At 41.7% G+C, this 18,966-nt stretch overlaps 1 protein-coding gene across 6 annotated transcripts in view; it reads left to right on the top strand.

Moving 5' to 3' along the window:
* Positions 1 to 18,966, top strand: part of gabbr1b (gamma-aminobutyric acid (GABA) B receptor, 1b) — a 129,306-nt gene that overhangs the window by 45,834 nt on the left and 64,506 nt on the right. For all 6 annotated transcript variants that reach the window (XM_077590958.1, XM_077590962.1, XM_077590961.1 and 3 more), the window contains 2 exons: positions 55 to 118; positions 3,712 to 3,789. In XM_077590958.1, coding sequence (XP_077447084.1) covers positions 55 to 118; positions 3,712 to 3,789 — 142 coding nt within the window. The remainder of the gene's footprint in view (positions 1 to 54; positions 119 to 3,711; positions 3,790 to 18,966) is intronic.

The raw sequence follows: 18,966 nt of genomic DNA, 5'->3' as shown, positions 1-18,966 counted from the left end.
TAGATGTTTGAGGGGCCAAGTGCAGTTAATTGAAGGGAAGCCTGTTTCTTACAGGGGCATGTAATATTTGATGCCCAAGGTTCGCGGATGGCCTGGACTCTAATTGAACAGCTTCAAGGTAGGCTGCTGCTTGTTTCTTCTTTAAATTGGAATTAATTACAATACTATTGAGGTAGAAAACAAACAAACACAACACTCCATTGCTTTTACTATAAAGTGTTTCTTATGGAAGCATCTAGCGATAGTTTGGCTCACTGGTATAAGAAAATGTGAAATTCAGTGCTTGGCAAAAAAAGTTCAAGTAATCAATCATGTGTGCATTTGAATTACTACATAAAAGTTACGTTTGGAAACGCCGCGTCGTGGTGTAGCGGTTCACTCACCTCACTTTGGTGCGGGCAGGCGTGGACTGAATTCCCGCTGGTGTCGGTATGGTTGGGGGTGCGGATGGTCGTTTGTCTCTCTCTATGCCCTACGACTGACTGGCGACTAGTCTAGGGGGTGTAGTCTGCCTTTCGCCTAGAGATAGCTGGGTTAGGCTCCAGCAACCCCTGCAACCCTTTCTAGAATAGGCGGTATGGAAGATGAATGAATGAATGAACGTTTGGACATGAAATATGGCACAATTTGAAACCGTGTGTTGTAGGGATTATGTTACAAGCATACAAGCATCTTAATTTAGGATAGCCGTCTTTCCATTTTGTTGTTACTTTTAAACAAATAATTTTATTAAAGTTTAGAATAAACAAGGGACTTAGCACCTGACTCCTTTTGGCAGGGAGTGGCCTTCCAACCAACCTTAAAAACTGCCGCTTTGCACCAACTGGGTGTTTAAATTTGCTACGCCATTGCATGCACCCAAGCTAATGCTGTCCCAACTAGCCTTCTGACTTGAATTGTTCAGTTGAGATGAATTATATGCTATGTTCTCAGAATGAACTGACATAGATGAATGATAGTATTAACGGGCATATCCAACAGTGGTTTTCAATAAATATTTATCATAATACTTATAACCACAGAGTCTGTATAGAACACAATAGAAGAAGACTATTCTCACAAACGTTGCGGGGCTGCTGGAGCCTATCCTAGCTGACTTTGGGAACCAGGTGGGGAACACCCTGAACTGGTGGCCAGCCAATCACAGGACACGAGGAGACAGACAATCATTTACACTCACAATCATAACTAGGGGCAATTTCGAGTGTTCAACCAGCCTACCATGCATGTTTTTGAATATGGGAGGAAACTGGAGTATCCGGAGAAAACCCAGGCAAGCTCGGGATGAACACGCAAACTCCACACAGGTGGACCGACCTGGGATCGACCCCAGTCCTGTGAGGCTGACTACTCAGCCGCTGGGCCGCCCATAGAAAAGCTACACAAGCATTAAAGATATATACACTAGGTCAGTGTTTCCCAACCACTGTACCTTGGTACACTGGTATGGTGTGAGCAATGGTCAAGTGTGTCACAGGAAATTACTTGCCAAGAAGTACAGAGAAATACAGAGATTAAAATAATCTTGGAAGCCGTCTGATGGTGTTAAGGTACACTGACTTCGCTGCGGGCAGGCGCAGGCTCGATTCCCGCTGGTGGTGGTATGATTGGGAGTGTGGTTGATCGTTTGTCTCTCTGTGTGCCCTACAACTGACTGTCGACCAGTCTTGGGAGAAAAAGTCATAAAATTCTGAGAGCGTAGTGTTTCTCCACAGGTAATGTGCTCGATTCAAAATGTAAACCGAAGAAACCAGGAAATGGCAAGACGTCATCCTTCTCGGTCTTTTATATTATTCGGCGAGTCATTCTTCTTCCACGGTGAAATATCGCTTCTTCTTCAGCGCTGAGTGTCACCAAATTCAGCGACGAAGAAAAAGCAGACCCCGTGACCTCCACCATGTTTTTAGCACGTCTTCCACTTGCCAGTTTCAGCGTGAATTTTGACATTTGTATGATTTTTTTTAATACTTAATATAAAAAAATGCAGTGTACTGAAGCTGCAAAGTGGTGAAGGATCACAGTAAACCACTGTATGAGATATTATTGATTGTTTCCAAAAAAGCTTTTGGTGATCTTCTTTGCTTCTATTTTTAAGAGGAAACGAGTGTATTTCTATAAAACAAAAACTTCTTAAATTGATCTCTATAAGAACTGGTTTACACTTCGCCATTTTATTCATCCAAATAGTAGCTTCCTGGTGATTTCATTTCTGCAGCTAGTCCAACAGTTGGCCGCACCAGGAGGTTGGATGACATTGGCCGGTACAGTGCAGCCACTTCAAGTTGCTGGTTGGCTCACTCACATTAGGTTCAGAGACGGGCATTCACGTATGGTATTTGAAATTTCAATGTTCAATTCTTTTTATCAGCAAGGGAAGAGACAACTTCTAGTAGATCTGACTCCAGTTTTAAAAGGTCTCTCTCCACCCAAAGTGGGCGTTAATTTGAATATTAGTGGGTGGGCTTCAGTTACAAAGGGACATGGCTAGTTTGAAATCAAATACTACTACTGGGTTTTAACTTAGATATCTGTTGAGGTAAAGATCTCAAGATATGACACTTCTCTTTGAACAGGATATTTGGACATAGGTCAGGAAAAGTTTTACAATGTTTGTTTACTTTTGAACAGCTTTTACTACTGCCAGAACACAGGAGCAATTGTTTATACAACAAACACCAGAGCGATATACTGTGTTCACACATTGCTGTGAAAAATGCTACGGGATGCGGGAGCACGGAGAGGGACAGGAACAGGCTGAATAAGCTGGTCAGGAGGGCCAGCTCTGTTCTGGGCTGTCCTCTGGACTCTGTGGAGGAAGTGGGAGAGCGGAGAATGCTGACCAGGATGATGTCCATTATGGACAGCACCTCCCAACCCCTGCATGGGTCTGTAGAGTCCCTCCAAAGCTCCTTTAGCAATAGACTGCGGCACCCTCATTCCAGGAAGGAGCGCTTCCGCAGATCCTTCCTTGCATCAGCTGTCAGGCTCTTTAACAAAAAAATGGCTGAGTGTTAAGACCTACCATATGCATGCATGTACATTTATGTGTATGTATGTATATATGTGCTAAGCATTACACTTATTTATTTATATATTTATTCATTAACTTACTTATTACCTATCTATTTATGTCTAAAATGCCTTTCCTATTCCTGCATCCTCACCGTCTTGCTACTGTGACAACAAAATTTTCCGAATACGGGATGAATAAAGTTATCCAATCCAACTCAAATGATCAGATAGAGGCATCCACTTTGATCAGCAATTATGAAGCCATCCCACATTCTGGCGCGAATGTATATTTTGAATATGACACAAATGGAATTGTATATTTTGAATATATATATATATATATATATATATATATATATATATATATATATATATATATATATATATATATATATATATATATATATCAATATTAAACTGAAACCAGGTCTAACATGCAAGTTTATTAGATTGTGCTTCTAATTACTGTCAAAATGCTTGGGGATTACAATATTCCTTTAACACAATTTAATATTTAGGGTAATAATATAGAAGTATATTCATTCTATACTCTACTTAATCACAAGATAAACGATCAATAATCATAGTAGTGAGTCAGCATGAGCAATGTAGTATTGAGTTGGACAGGGAGTATAAAATTAAAATGCTGTTTCGACATTCAAAGATGCACCAAGTTTACTCTCCCTCTTTATTTCACAGGAGGAGGCTATAAGAAGATTGGATACTATGACAGCACTAAAGGCAATCTCTCCTGGTATGGGAATGACAAATGGATTGGTGAGAGGGATTCATCTTCCTTTGCCTACCTTTTTTCTATCTTTCTCACTATCTCCCACCCTTCTTTTACCTTCTAATCTCTCATTTTATCTGACCCTGCACCCATAGCAGCCCTTCCTTTAATTGTTCAATCCGTTGTCCTTTATCGCACTCCCTAGGCCTCCAAACACTCTACATTCAAATTTTTTGACAGTTCATCAATCGATAAGCCCAGTTTTATTATTTGTAGCATTAATGAGCCCTATCACAACAGATACAAATGAAAACCATAGTTAAGTAACATTGTGCAGAAATAAAATTCAATTTTGTTGACTCTTTAAACATGCATTGAAATGTGCAGGTTCAAGCCAATGATGCAATAAATAGACTTTTGTCAAAATCACAAGAGAATACTAATTTGGGAGAGAATTGGATTGGGCCCCAGTACCATGACTCTGAGGAATTAAATGTTTTTCTCAATTGGTATAGGGGCAATGTGTTTGTATTATTTCTCCCATATCTGTGATTTTAAAGCAGAAATGAAAGTATTAATAGAGTTATTTTTGGGCAATGCTCCTATAAGTGGAATTTTAAAAAGTTAACAAATTCCTCAATTTGCTCAGAAATTGACCTCTGTTTAGAAAAAAAAGCCTTTTGCAGTGGCCTTTCTTAGATAAAAATAAAAGCACTTTAATAAAAACCCTCAATACATCTTTTAAGTCACTGAATTAATTTAAAGAACATGATTTAATATGTTCATCCACTTTCATCAATAGACAATGAGAAAGGCTTCCATTTACTCACATCACCTCTACCATTTAGCCATTGAATGGCTATAGAATTTTTAACGTCATTTTCATTTATAGCTATGATAATGATGATCTATTAGACAAGTCCACAAACATATTGACAAGAGATTTCAATATATATAATACTATTTATCCCTCTGCTCGTGATACACACGGCAAAATTAATCAAGCATTACGTGAAAAACATTGATCTTGGAAATATTTTGAGAATGACTAAGCTTTTTCTGATATTGGGCAATGCTTGAAATTACTTGGCATATGCACTTTTTGGGTGGCCTGGCGGCTTGCATGGTTAGTGCGTCGGCCTCACAGCTCTGGGGTCCTGGGTTCAAATTCTGGTTGGTCCACCTGTGTGGAGTTTGCATGTTCAATCTGGACCTGCGTGGGTTTTCTCCGGGTACTCTGGTTTCCTTGCACATTCCAAAAACATACATGGTAGGATGATTTGACACTCTAAATTGGCCCTAGGTATGAGTATGAGCATGAATGTTTGTCCGTCTCCTCGTGCCCTGCGATCGTCTGCCCACTGATTCAGGGTGTCCCCTGCCTCTGGCCCGAAGTCAGCTGGGATAGGCTCCAGCACCCACTCGATCCTAATGAGGATAAAGCGGTTCAGAAAATGAATGAATGAATTTTTTTGCGTGACTTTTGAGATCGATGGTTCAACCTAAGGGTGGGCCTTACATTGAGGAGTTTACCTATTCTCTATTGCGGTTTGGTTTATTTTCTTTTTTACGCAACAGAAAATTGTGTTCTTAAAATATTAATATTTTAATATGTCATTCTTTCCCCTGCGTGACCTGTCCTTGTGATTGCCCATTGAGTTCACCTGTCGTTTCCCTGCCCCTGGTGTATCTCCTGCTCAGTGCCTCTCCTGTGACCCAGGTGTTTCTGATTGTCTCGTCAACCTACGTCTGTCTATTCAAACCCTGTGCTTTTGTCTGTCTTGGTCGGATCGTCTGGTGTTCTCCCTGTGTCCGGTGGTCATGCCTGTTTCTAGCCTGCTCTGTTCAGTCCTGTACCTGCCCTACATTTACGTACAGCATGCTAACTACTGCGCTACTGCAGATCAATATGAGGAACTACTATCTGTGTAGGTTAGGAAAACATGGCTCCCTGACTGCTTAAAAGAGTAGTCAGCAAACTTGACTGCTATATTGAAAGCGTGGGTTCACACTCCAGCAAAAGAAAGGGAAGAACATTAACAAGAACATTAAGAGATTTTTTTGTCTTTACAGTGGTTTGATGTAAAATAACATTTATAGTATGTAATATATAAGTAATAATTTGATAAAACAGATTTTGTTGGTAATTTGTTGTTAATTTGACAGACATTTTCCAGTTTTTCCATTTTATTAATGGCAAATTCTGGAAACCACATCTGCTAATATTTTACCATAAATTCAGTGGTTTTTTTTGTTTGTTTTTTTACATTGCAAGTACAGGTAGAATCTGAAACAAAAAGCTTGAGAATAAATATTTTTTATGGTCATGGTGCTCTGCATTTCATTAGCAGCCAGTTGAACAGATAAGAGGAACAGATAATTAATATGGGTGGTAAATATTTTATATTTTATATAATGACTCAGGGCCAAGTGGTTAGAGTATCGGCCTCACAGTTCTGGGGTCATGGGTTCGATCCCAAGTCGGTCCTCACTGTGTTGAGTTTGCATGTGTGGCTTTTTTCCAGGTACTCCGGTTTCCTCCCACATCCTAAAAACATGCTGAGTAGGCTGGTTGAATACTCTAAATTACCCCTAGGTATGAGTGTGCACGTTAATGGTTGTCCATCTCCTTGTGCCCTGCGATTGCCTGGTGCCTGTATTTAGCCGGGATAGGCTCCAGCACCTCCTGTAGGTTTGGAAAATTAAGGATTTAAAAATAAAATTAGCAGAGCTGAACTGACCTTTCATAAACAACATTTCACACTCATCATTTGAAATAACAGACCCACCATTTCAAACAGACAAAGTGAATAAAATATACCATATTTTCACACCTGGACGGCCTGGTGGAGTGAGTGGTTAGCGCGTCAGCCTCACAGCTCTGGGGTCCTGGGTTCAAGTCCAGGTCAGTGCACTCCCCGGGCCTGCGTGGTTTTCCTCTGGGTACTCCGGTTTCCTCCCACATTCCAAAAACATGAATGGTAGGCTAATTGGACACTCTAAATTGCCCTTTGGTATGGGTGTGAGTGTACATGGTTCTCCATCTCCTTGTGCCCTGCGATCCGTTGGCCATCGATTCACGGTGTACCCCGCCTCTATCCCGTAGACAGCTGGGATTGGCTCCAGCACCCCCCGCAACCCTAATGAGGATAAAGCGGTTCAGAAAAGGAGATGAGATGAGATTTTCACACCTTTAGAGCGCATTTCAAGCATTACGGTAAATCCATTCAAAACATCCCAGACTGGTGGCAAGGTAGTTGACTTCCATGTGCTCGTATCGCTTTTAACCCTCCATAAAAAGACAGGCAGGCAGCGTCGCACGAGATAGGTGATGATTTGGAATGGATTGTCGATGCCTGGGCCAAAGTGCTGGCGAGCACTGTAGTTTGAGCTTTCGGCAGAGCTGGAATCACTATTACGAAACCCCACAACCCTCGATAGCATCCTTTTAAAAACTGCATCTGAAAGTCAGGATAGAAGCGGGGCAAATAGAGCCAACCCGGGAGAAGAAAGGTATAAAACTTTAAAACGAAATTCTAATTAAGTGTAGTGTAAGTGTACTATTAAACATCATAACCACTAGTTATTTGTTACTCAGTTAATAGAACAAATAAAAATGATTTTCCAGTCCAATATCCTGTTTTTTGGTGTTTTTTTCAGAAGGTTGGAACAAAAATTTGTTTTTAGTTCATTTCTATGGGAAACGTTGATTTGAGATACGAATAAATCGACATACGAGCTCAGTATCGGAACACATTCATTTCGTATCTCAATGTACCACTGTAAGTCGCTAAGAGATTTCAATGACAGCACAGCCTTGCCTGCATTAAAGGCTTTGTGCCAAAAACACATTTTTTGTAATCAAGCCACCAATCACACAAGGTCATCCAACTACCCTCTCCCTTTGCTGTGATAAACCTGAGTGAAGCCAGAGCCACTGGCCTCAAGAACCTTTTGTGTTGACCGTCATTTACTGCGTGTTCATGCAGCCTCAAGACCTTCTGCTTGTACCATCTGGACAGAAGGTCAACATATGCTTTTGGACAGTGGACGATCTAGTTAGCGAATGTTTGCTGTCACTATGACGTGCTTTCCAAGATGTCATACTTTGTTCAGCAAGAGTTATGACAAAACTAAAATCAGAGTGTATACTCTTATTTGCTGTGAACGGCAAGCCATTCAAAAATTGCTCTAAATACAAACTCTGGCACAGGGAATCAAAATGCACAATTATATTTATTAACAAAATGAGAACACAGAAAAACGCCAGTATCACAAAGAACAACAAAGGTGACACGACCGAATCGGCGAGTAAACTAAAATGTCAGAACTATGTATGATGTTGAACCACAGTTGGGACACTTGATGACAGGTGCTGGGGTCTTACTGAGCGATACAAAAATCATTTGATTGCATTGATAACTGTAAACAATTGTGTAGCTTCAGAAAACATGAAACCTTCCAGTTTCATAAGTATGTATATCGTACTGCAATAATGATTTTCTAATTTTGTTTGTTTGCTTGTCTATTTGTTGTCTCAGGGCCTATTGTAGATTTGTGCTCTTTTACAAAGATGTACTAACAATAATTCCTGGATCTGTAATTTGTAAGAGCTGATCTATTGCAGTCTGTATAATCTGTTTGTGCTGTATCTTGACTACTTCTCGGTCTCACCTCAATATAGTATTTGCTCACAATCTCTTCTCTCCTCTCCTTGGCAACCGCAGCCACATTCATATTGCCTTGATAACCAGTACGGGGCGTGTCGCCATGGTAACATACATCTTGAGCACACTATCAAGGGCAAGGAGAGGCTTTACTATTAATGAACACATCTTCCCACAGGACATCTGCAGATGTTAAATATACACGCTGACTTAAACACAATTCTGTTTCTTACCCACCTACAAACATGCACAGGTAATGAGTGTATAGTACTTACTGGCTTGAGACAACATTTTTAAAACCTAACTTTTTGTTGGCCACCTGATGGTGTAGGGGTTCACTTGCCTGACTTCAGTGTGGGCAAGATTGGGATTGATTTCCAATTGGTGGTGATATGATTGGGTGTGCAAACAATCTGTCTCTCTATGTGCCCTACGGCTGACCGGCGATCAGTCTAGGGTAGTAGTCTCCAACTCCGGTCTTCCAGGGCCCCTATCCAGTCTATTTTCCATATCTCTCTCCTCTACCACACCTGAATCAAATGAGCAACTAATCAGCAAGCTGTCCAGGTGCTTGATCACGATCATGATTATTTGGTTCAGGTGTGTTGGTGGAGGGAGATATGGAAAACAGACCAGATAGGGGCCCTCGAGGACCAGAGTTGGAGACCCCTGGTCTAGGGTGTCGTCTCCATTTTGCCCAATTCCACTGGGATAGGCTCCAACAACCCCCGCAACCCTTATGAGGATATGCGGTATGGAAGATGAATGAATGAACTTTTTTTTGTTTTCTCCATCTTTGTCACCTCAGTGAAATTATCCTGCTGGTTAAACAGAAAAAAACACCATGCCATGGCTCTATGAACAAACATATACTACATTTGTGGATGCATGATTTCACTCATGGTTGTGTACATTGTGTTTATACATTTGTAATTTTTTTAAAAACAAATTCCCCACCGGCACAATCATTGGGAACTCTTGTTATAAGAGGAAAAATTACAAAGTATTTAGAAGCTCTGATCTTCAGAATGTTCTCATAATATGCGGTGCATACTGGCGATTCAAGTTTATCTGTTAAGTTTGAGATTAATTCCAAGTTGAAGGAAATAAAGCAGAGTAAAGTTATTTTATTCATTGCTGAAGTCACTCAGAAGTCAAATGCCTCTGGAAAGGTTGGGCTCTGATCACATTTATCTGTTCCCTGACAAGCATAAACACTGAAAGATGGGTTTGAATGAGAAAGCCACGGGTGTGTGAAACGGTACACGGTCGATTGGTCGCCGGTCTTTTGGTCGCAGATCTTTTGGTCGCCGGTCTTTTGGTCGCCGGTCTTTTGGTCGCCCGGAAGGTTATTGATAATTACCATTTAAATCGTTGCTCAAATTCCCTAAATACAAACTGTGAATTACTATTTAGTCATACTTAATGCCCTATTAATAATTAGGCTAAAGAAAAGCTCAAAATTTCCTGGACTTTTATTGTTTTTTGTTGGAGAAGTTGTTAAGACCCTGACTGACGTACCTTCCTAATGCACTCACACGTCGGCTCAGTGAAACTGCTCATGGCCATTGTTGGCTTTTATTGTTGCGTAGACCGTGTTGTTTTACCTTGTTTTGTCGCCGGTCTTTTGGTCGCCCGTTGTCGCGGTCCAGGCGACCAAAAGACCACGACCAAAAGACCGCGACCAAAAGACCGGCGACCAAAAGACGGCGACCAAAAGACCGGCGACCAATCGACCGCACATGGTGTGAAACAGTGTTGCAGACTACGTAGACTAAAGGCATTCAGAGATCACTACTGTGTGATTGAAGTGCCCAGGCTCAATTCCCGGTGGTGGCGGTATGATTGTGAGTGTGAATGGTCGTTTGTCTCTCTGTGTGCCCTACAGCTAATGGGCAACCAGTCTAAGGTGTAGTCTGCCTTTCGCCCAAAGTCAGCTGTGATGGGCTCCACCAACCCCCGTAAGCAGGTGAAACACATTCGTAATCACGTGGAAAGCACACAGGTGGCAAAACATGCTCAAACACAAAAACCCCTACAAAACATAACATTTATCTTTACTGAGAAAATTAATTGTCCAAGATTAGAAGGGTTATTATAGAATAGTGTTAGCTGACTCATCCCATTTCACCATAACATCCCATCAAAAATGGGTTGATGTTTTAAAGTCCCATGTGTTTGAAAGGCAAACTACCTTGGGAAGCAGATTGTTTTGCCATTGTCAATATGCATCTTGTTTTCCATTTAAAATGCACCCCGGAACAGCTTTTGTTTTATTGGGTTAAAATGTGCATATTTTAAAGCAGTGGTGATAGTTGAAATAAGGAGGGTTAGCTTTAACAAAGATGAGGGGTTCAAAAGGCTGACAAAACACAAATTTCCTAAGAAGTAGAGTACATCCTGGTAGTGTTAATAAAAATAACGCATGTTTTGGTCAACCACTTGCTTTTTTATTTCTATTAGAAATCATCGACTTATTACTTGCTTGAGTTGCGCTGTGCAGACAATTCCGCTAATTTATTAAGGCCATCGGAGATGGGTACTTTATCATTACATGTAGTTCTGAAATCCATTTAAGCAGCGAGCTTGCTACCACCATGGAGCCTATCCCAGCCAACTATGGACAGCGGGTGGGGGACACCCTTAATTGGTGGCCAACCAGTCACAGGGCACATGGAGACAGACAACCATTCATGCTCACATTCATACCTAGGGGCAGTTTAGAATGTTCAACCAGCTAGCCCTGCATGTTTTTGGGATGTATGGGGAGGTGCTGAGTCCCTGGAGAAAACTCCTAGTGTCAATTTATCATAGAGGAATGTAATACAGTGGTACTTCTACTTAAAAAAATAATTGGTTCCAGAACCCGTTTTGTAACTTGTATTGATCACAATTCTCAAATAAACTACCCTTTAAATTAGATCAGTGTCCCAAATAGGTCTTGGGAGAAAGAGAGTTTGAAAATGGTCCAGAAGGAGCTGAAGAGAGGGATAAGGAAGGGAAAGACCATCTACAGGAGGAAGCTAGAGAACCAACTCCAGAGAGGCAACACCAAAAAAGTCTGGAGGAGCTTGAGGACCATTTCGGGCCATGGAGGCAACAGTGAGAGAGACCCGGAGTCCGGAGACAGGGAGTGGGCCAATGAACTGAATCAGCTCTTTAACAGATTCAGTTCTGCCCCCACAGCCCTGACCCCCCAGACCAGAAGCAACTCTGCCCCCTCTTTCTCCTCCTCTTCCTCCCCCTCTTCCACCGGTCTCTGCATTACTGTCGATCACGTGATAAAACAGCTAAAAAAGATCGAGGCAAGGAAGGCTACTGGTCCAGACGGCCTCAGCTCCAGACTACTGAGAGACTGTGCGGATCAGCTTGGCAAAGTGATTCTGCATATTTTCAACCTCAGCCTCAGTCTGCAGAAGGTCCCCAACTTGTGGAAATCTTCCTGTGTGGTCCCAGTTCCAAAGACTGCAAACCCCAGGGAGCCAAACCACTTCAGGCCGGTAGCATTAACCTCTCACCTGATCAAGACTTTGGAGAGAATCATCCTCAATCACCTCAGCCCCCTGATGACTGCAGAGCTGGACCCTCTGCAGTTTGCCTATCGTGCAGGCTGTCAAAGCTGGGTTGCCTCGACAATAATCTTCATACAGAGGAAGCAGCAAAACACGTGGTAGTTTTTAACTCCCGGCCGAATGGAGGTTATCTGGAAAAGGGAGGCCGCTCGACCGCTCTCAAAATGGTCGCTGCTCGGTCCGCTTCCTTTGTTCTTGGCTAGCCCCCTTGCTAGCCCCCACCCTTCCTAAGAAGGGGTCAGCGCTCGGACAGAGCCAAGCGTCCACTTCGAGGTCCCCCATCCAGATACGCCGTTCACTCGGTCGGGGAAGGTATTTAATAGAAGTTTAGGCGGAGACAAACTTTAGGCGGGCACACAAAAGGGGTGGGTTATATACAAAGTGATGACAGGCCTTGACCTGTAGGTGTCAGTAAAAATTCTATTCTAGTAACTAAATTCATAAGAGTGCACAAGGGTGCAAGATTAAATATAAGAATACAGTTCATATTTCACATTTCCCCCCTGTTGTAACTTGAAAGAATTTTCATTAAACATATCAATTTGTATCCCTCCCCTCCAGGTTCTAGAATACAAATATCATTGACAGTTACTCAACAGGGTATGGAAAATAACAAAATCACATGTCAAAGCAGAGGCGAGAAATGATGTAATCAGTGGTAAAAATTCCTCTACGTCCCTCTTAATGAGCGAACCCAATATTTAAATCAAGACAAACACATTTGCATAGAGGACTCGTCACACTTCGAAAGAATGCGATAATCTCCAGTATGGTCTGTCATGCGGTGATACTGTGTCACTATAACCTACTAGCATGTGCTGGATTGTGTTTTGAATCATAACTTTCATACAGGGGATTACACACATAGAAAAAATACAGAACAACAACAAAAACCGCAAGGTTGCAATTTTAAACAGAATTGAGAATCATGACCCGGTTATTAACCACGACCACAATGATACACCTACGGCTGAATGATCCTGGGCCATGGTGTTGACTAGGGCCTTTATTTCAGCTACGGCACGAGTAATGTACTGGTTTCATCTGGGATGAAGGTGCAGCAGTGTTCTCCCATCATGGCACACACATCTCCATCTTTGGCTGTTATCAGATCCAGGACTATCGGTCCTGCAACTTCCCTAAGGGCTTTTAAATCATCTGCTATACCCTGTAGGGCCTTGACAGTTTGGTTAATGAACACTCATGTAACAGCTCAATGTCTTTACACATGATTTTCTGGGGGGGTGGACCACAACCTTTGGTCAACAGGAACATCATCGCACCAGATTGAATCACGTGGTTTGAATTGCACTGATTTTGCACTGATTTTGATATCTTACTGTTATGTTCACTCTCCTTAAAAGGAATGCATCATAGACCATCTGCACGACTGCAGATTTAAATGTGACGCCTCGACCCAGTGAATTCAGGATGTCGGGATCTGTGGAAATGGGTATACGGCTACACACATAACAACTTTCATTCGCAACAATCAGTTTTTTCTGGAACACCATGAAATTATACCACACGTCTTTTTCATAGTAGTTCTCCAGATTGTTCTTTCATCTTGCTGTTGAGGGATCGAAGACCCTCCAGGGCCTTGGTTAAACTCCCGTCAGCTGCTGTGTTGTTCGGGATGAACGTGCAGCATTGGTCGCCAAAGATGGAGCACACGTCACCTTTCTCTGCCAGGAGCATGTCAACAGCAATTCTGTTCTGGAAGGCCAAAGGAGGTCGCCGACAACTGTTCATGGATGGCTGCAAACCCTTCCTCCGTCCTGTTCTGGAGTCGTGCAATTTGGTCAGCGAGCTTATACTCATCTGGTACGCCGCGGGAAAACCCCGATGTTGATGTAGGTTGGGTCCCCATCCAAGAGCGGACCGCTTGGCTCTGCCTTTCCAGTGATGAGGCAGGACGTTTCCTGCACTTGTTTTCCAACTCGAGTCTCTGTGGGCGGGGCGTTCAGACACGCCCAGGCTGTCACTGACAGTCCAGTCACTGTGATGTGGGTGGCAACAGCTTTCACTGTGGCTTCTGTATAGAGGTGCAAAGTCTATGGGAGGTCAGGGTTAAGTGAGGGGTGCTCGTGGCAGGTGAGTAGACGTCAGATGAGTTTCTTCACGGACAAGGGTTTTGACACCGTCCGACTTAGTCTACTCAAGAGTCACCTGTCTCGAACGACCTTGACCTGAATCGACTTTGACTTTTCAGCGATCTTTGCTGCTGTGGAGGTTGGTGAGTTGGGCCACGAATGGGTCTTCCCATCGTGGAGAGAACCAGGACTTCCTTTTATGACTCGGATCAGGATCCAGTCACCTGGCTTCACCACCTCCTGGAAGATAGACAAAAAGATCACGGCAGCTTACATGTTCTTTGGATAAGTTTCTCTCCTTCCTTAGTCTCTCGTCATGGTTCATCTTCCCATAGAGGAAGTTGGAATGGTCTTCCATGAACTATCTCAAAAGGGTGTTAATCCCGAGCTAGTTGGTACTATCTTCATATACGTTTTGGCCAGTGTTAGGCGTTCTGGCCATGGCTTATTTATCTCCCCCATGGTTTTCTTAAGCCTTGGTTTTATCGTACCATTTGTTCGCTCTACTTAGGTGTTTTGCCATGTTTTGCACTATGCTGTTTGCAAAATGAGCTCCATTGTTACTCCAGCTGATTCTGGAGATCCCATGTTCTTTACAGATCAATAAAATAACAAATTAAACAGTTCCTACAAAAATTTTAAAAGTAGGTATTTCGATGTCCATCATATCTTCCTCCCTTTTGAGGCATTTATGGCTCAATTTTGGAATAAATTTTTGGTAGGCACGGTAGGCCTTTAGCTTTGTACAGTTCGTCTGCTGACTGTTCTTGAGATCGGCTCAGTTTTGTTGTTGTGTATGCTGCTGTGTAGTGTTTGCGCTGCTGCTTTAGCTGCTGTGTTCTGTCGTTGTCTTTAACACGTGCTTAACATTTGCTTACGGCTATTTGGTTTGGCTTAATACCTCAATGAACAAAAATCGCAACAATCTTACTTATTCCATCACTATAGTTTGTGAAAATTTAAATGCCTTATCAGTCAAAATCAAAAATGCTAGCTGGTATTCTATTATGATCACTGCTTCCTTGTTAAGCTCAAGAACCCTATTTGTTTTTCCCTTTCCTCTAATTACACAAATTAACTAATCATACTAAAAATAGGAAAAACACAAAAAGTAAACCAGGGTGCTTTCTCCCCAGGAAAACAGCTTTCCCGTTCTCTGTAACAGTTAAATTCACATCAATTAATATCCAGAAACAAAATGCACACATTTATAATTCTGAATATAATTGGACCCACTAAATTGTAATCACCCCTTGTTTGTCAAGGTTAATATTTTAGCATAATTGTATCCTTTAAAGCAATTAAAACTCATTACTTATAAAATGCATACTAATCAAGTCCCAATTCATTTAACAATGTGTATCGCGTTGCATATTAAACTCAGTTGTTTGAAATTCAAAATATCCCAATCTAGTAGTCTTTTTATCAAATGTAACATTCAATTGTCTTTGGAGTTTGTCAATCATCTCCTATAAAACTTTCTTAATCAATATTTTTCAATAGTCAGGCATAAAATTAAAATCTAGTAACATTTCTATCCATTGTAGTTTATTTTCTCTCTAATTGTTTACTTTAACTATCTGTAAGAAGATCTAGTCTCAATTGTTTACTTCAACTATCTGTAAGAAGGTTTGGTCTCAATTGAAACGCTTTCACTTTTTTATGGAGACAATAAAACCAATATAAAAAGTTCCTCATGGCTTACAGCATTGCTCCCCGAGCAATAATCTTTCCAATCAATATTGGAGTGCTTGCCATTTCGTCTGATTACGTCAAAAAGTTTATCTTACCTGTCTCCTCATACGTTTAAACTGAGAGAACCTTCTTACAGTGCAAAAAATGGATCCCGCTATCTTCATGTCTGCTGGTTGGTCAGGAACACGTGTGTTGAGCACCCAGGCTCCCGGGACCGCCGTTGGTCCAGTCTGTTTTCTGTTAGGAAGCACAGTCTCCTCCTGCTAACCCAAATTCAGTGTGTTCCTTTAAAGTTTTTTCTTTTATGCAGATAGCCAGATTAGCCTCATCCTCTAGTTCCAATCGTATAGTGAATAATGGCGTTTGGTATGGTCTACTTAATAGGATGTCCATATTTTGTTGTCCGGTTGACCTCGTTATGTAGGCGCAATGACTTCATAACGAAATATGGAACCTTTTTTCAATTCAGTCAATTATTCTGTTAACACAATTTGGATGCCATTATCACAATAAATCAATAGTACTTTGGAATTTCGTATCAAGCACTGTCTGTTTTTTCCCAGTGCTCCCAAATTTCGCATAGCAGATTTGTTTCTCCACTTCAAATTTCACATTTGGAGTACTGCTGCTTTTTCATTAAAAATTTCCTTGGACTAAATATTATTCCATAATTTGGCGTTGCCATCCGTGAAACGGCTTATTGGCGAATTCTGAAATCGATTCCAATTTGCTAAATCATTTTCCACCTTGATACCTAACCGATTGATCATATCTCGGTGGTCGGCCAATCAAAAACACAAAAGGACAAACAAACATTCACGCTCCCACTCATTTTCAGACATACGTGGTCTGCAATTTTTTTTATCACTGGTGAAGAGCGCCATCCCCAGTCCTGGGGCTTCTTGGCAGCTAACCACCTTTCGCTGTGTCATGGTAAGTCATTCTAAAAGGAAATAGGTCAATGTTGTTTGGTTGGCATCAATTGTTCGATTCTAATGCAATTAATATTCTAATAGTCATTAATATGAACCACGCTAAAACATATTCCATCTGTTGATGGGCAAAACAATGAATTATCATCCGTGCACTGATGACAAGTCATGATGTTTATTGCATCTCAGCGAAATTATGCCTATCCTAAATTAATTATTTTATCTAAACTTGCCAGCTACAATTTACCTAATAATTTGGATCAATGCCATTTCTGCATTGTCTTCATGTTTGAAATCATTAATAATTTGGATGATTCCTAATCCTTAAGTCTAAATCGCAAATCCCTCTCTTTTTGCTAAAATAGCTAAATTGCACTTGTTGAATTGCTATTCTACTCCAAGATTGTGTTTATTTAATATAAGAGCCATTTTTTGTAGCTCACTCTTACCACAATTAAAATTTAGAGAAACTAACCTTCTACTTAGCAATTTCTTAATCATTTCCTAATGATAAATTTCAGTGTTTATTAGAGGACCCATAATTTGTCACCAATATGTTATATTGTCAATTTTCTGTCTCTAACTGTCTTCTTTTCTTTCTATTACTCTCTCTGCTCATGTCTCCATCACTGCTCCTCCTTGCTCATCGTGTGGAATGTGAGATGTAACCTGAGATTTCTTGCATTCCAGTCCCCCAATCCCCCCCCTCGTGCTCCTGGCCCCTGCGAGTGGAGCCCGGCACGAGGAGTGGGCTAAGCACAGGGGGGCACTGTGTCTCAACAGGCCTAATATATATATATATATATATCTTCCTGGGTTAGTGGAAACGTGGGCTGTGGAAGAAAGGCAGTTTTAACTTCAGTTGGCTCGCCGCCATCTTTTCCTTTGTCTCTGGGCTCGGCCATTTTTTCCTCTCACATGTGGTCTGCTTTTCAACCCCCCCACCATCCTGTCTTAAATACTTATTTTTATCCGTCTAAGTATTCTTTTTCGCCGATTAAACTCCTATTTTTCGCGGCAATCATACTTATATCGTTTATGAATGCGTCATAGCGTACTTATATATATCTATATATCTATTCATATGAAGATTACTTGCATGCGTTTATAGTTTTATTCTATTTCTTTGTTTTCTTTATATCGAGCTCTTTCATTATCTTGGCACTGTATAACAATATATTTCTTCTATATTTTTAACACAACCCTCGAAGTCCCTTGGCGGGGAGGCGCTACCTCCCCTTTGTCTGCTTTCCAGGCAGATAGGCCGACACACACCCTTTTATCGTGCTGTATACTATTTAACATAATTCCGACACACAGAAAAATGCCTTTCCGACACACAGAAAGAAAAATCTCCGACACACAGAGAAGAGTATACGCAACTTTTCTTTTTTACGAATGAAGCATTTCCCATCCTCGAAGGGAAACGGGGACTCATACTGGGTTGGATTCTACAAATTAATTTTAAAAAGTGCCTTACTGTTTTTTGGTGCCTCCTCTGTACGAAAGGATAATTCGTAATCTGTTCCCGGGCCAGCAGGCCAGATCGCCCTCTCTCAAGGCTGGAGTAGCCGACGTCAAGCCATCCATCCTTCTGTCGATCTGCCGTGGCCGGAAAGCAGAGAAGAATCTCGGGTTTCAGGCACCAAAATGTCAAAGCTGGGTTGCCTCAACAATAATCTTCATACAGAGGAAGCAGCAAAACACGTGGTAGTTTTTAACTCCCGGCCGAATGGAGGTTATCTGGAAAAGGGAGGCCGCTCGACCGCTCTCAAAATGGTCGCTGCTCGGTCCGCTTCCTTTGTTCTTGGCTAGCCCCCTTGCTAGCCCCCACCCTTCCTAAGAAGGGGTCAGCGCTCGGACAGAGCCAAGCGTCCACTTCGAGGTCCCCCATCCAGATACGCCGTTCACTCGGTCGGGGAAGGTATTTAATAGAAGTTTAGCCGGAGACAAACTTTAGGCGGGCACACAAAAGGGGTGGGTTATATACAAAGTGATGACAGGCCTTGACCTGTAGGTGTCAGTAAAAATTCTATTCTAGTAACTAAATTCATAAGAGTGCACAAGGGTGCAAGATTAAATATAAGAATACAGTTCATATTTCACACAGGCATTGGTGTGGAAGATGCTACCACCTACCTGATGCACAGGTCTCTTTCACACCTGGAGAACACGGGAAGCACGGTGAGAATGATGTTTTTTGACCTCTCCAGTGCGTTCAACATCATTCAGCCGGTCCTACTGAGAGGGAAACTGGAAGAGGCT

Source organism: Stigmatopora argus, chromosome 21 (genome assembly GCF_051989625.1).
Source record: "Stigmatopora argus isolate UIUO_Sarg chromosome 21, RoL_Sarg_1.0, whole genome shotgun sequence".
Taxonomy (NCBI): domain Eukaryota; kingdom Metazoa; phylum Chordata; class Actinopteri; order Syngnathiformes; family Syngnathidae; genus Stigmatopora; species Stigmatopora argus.
This window is presented reverse-complemented; position numbering and strand designations above follow the sequence as displayed.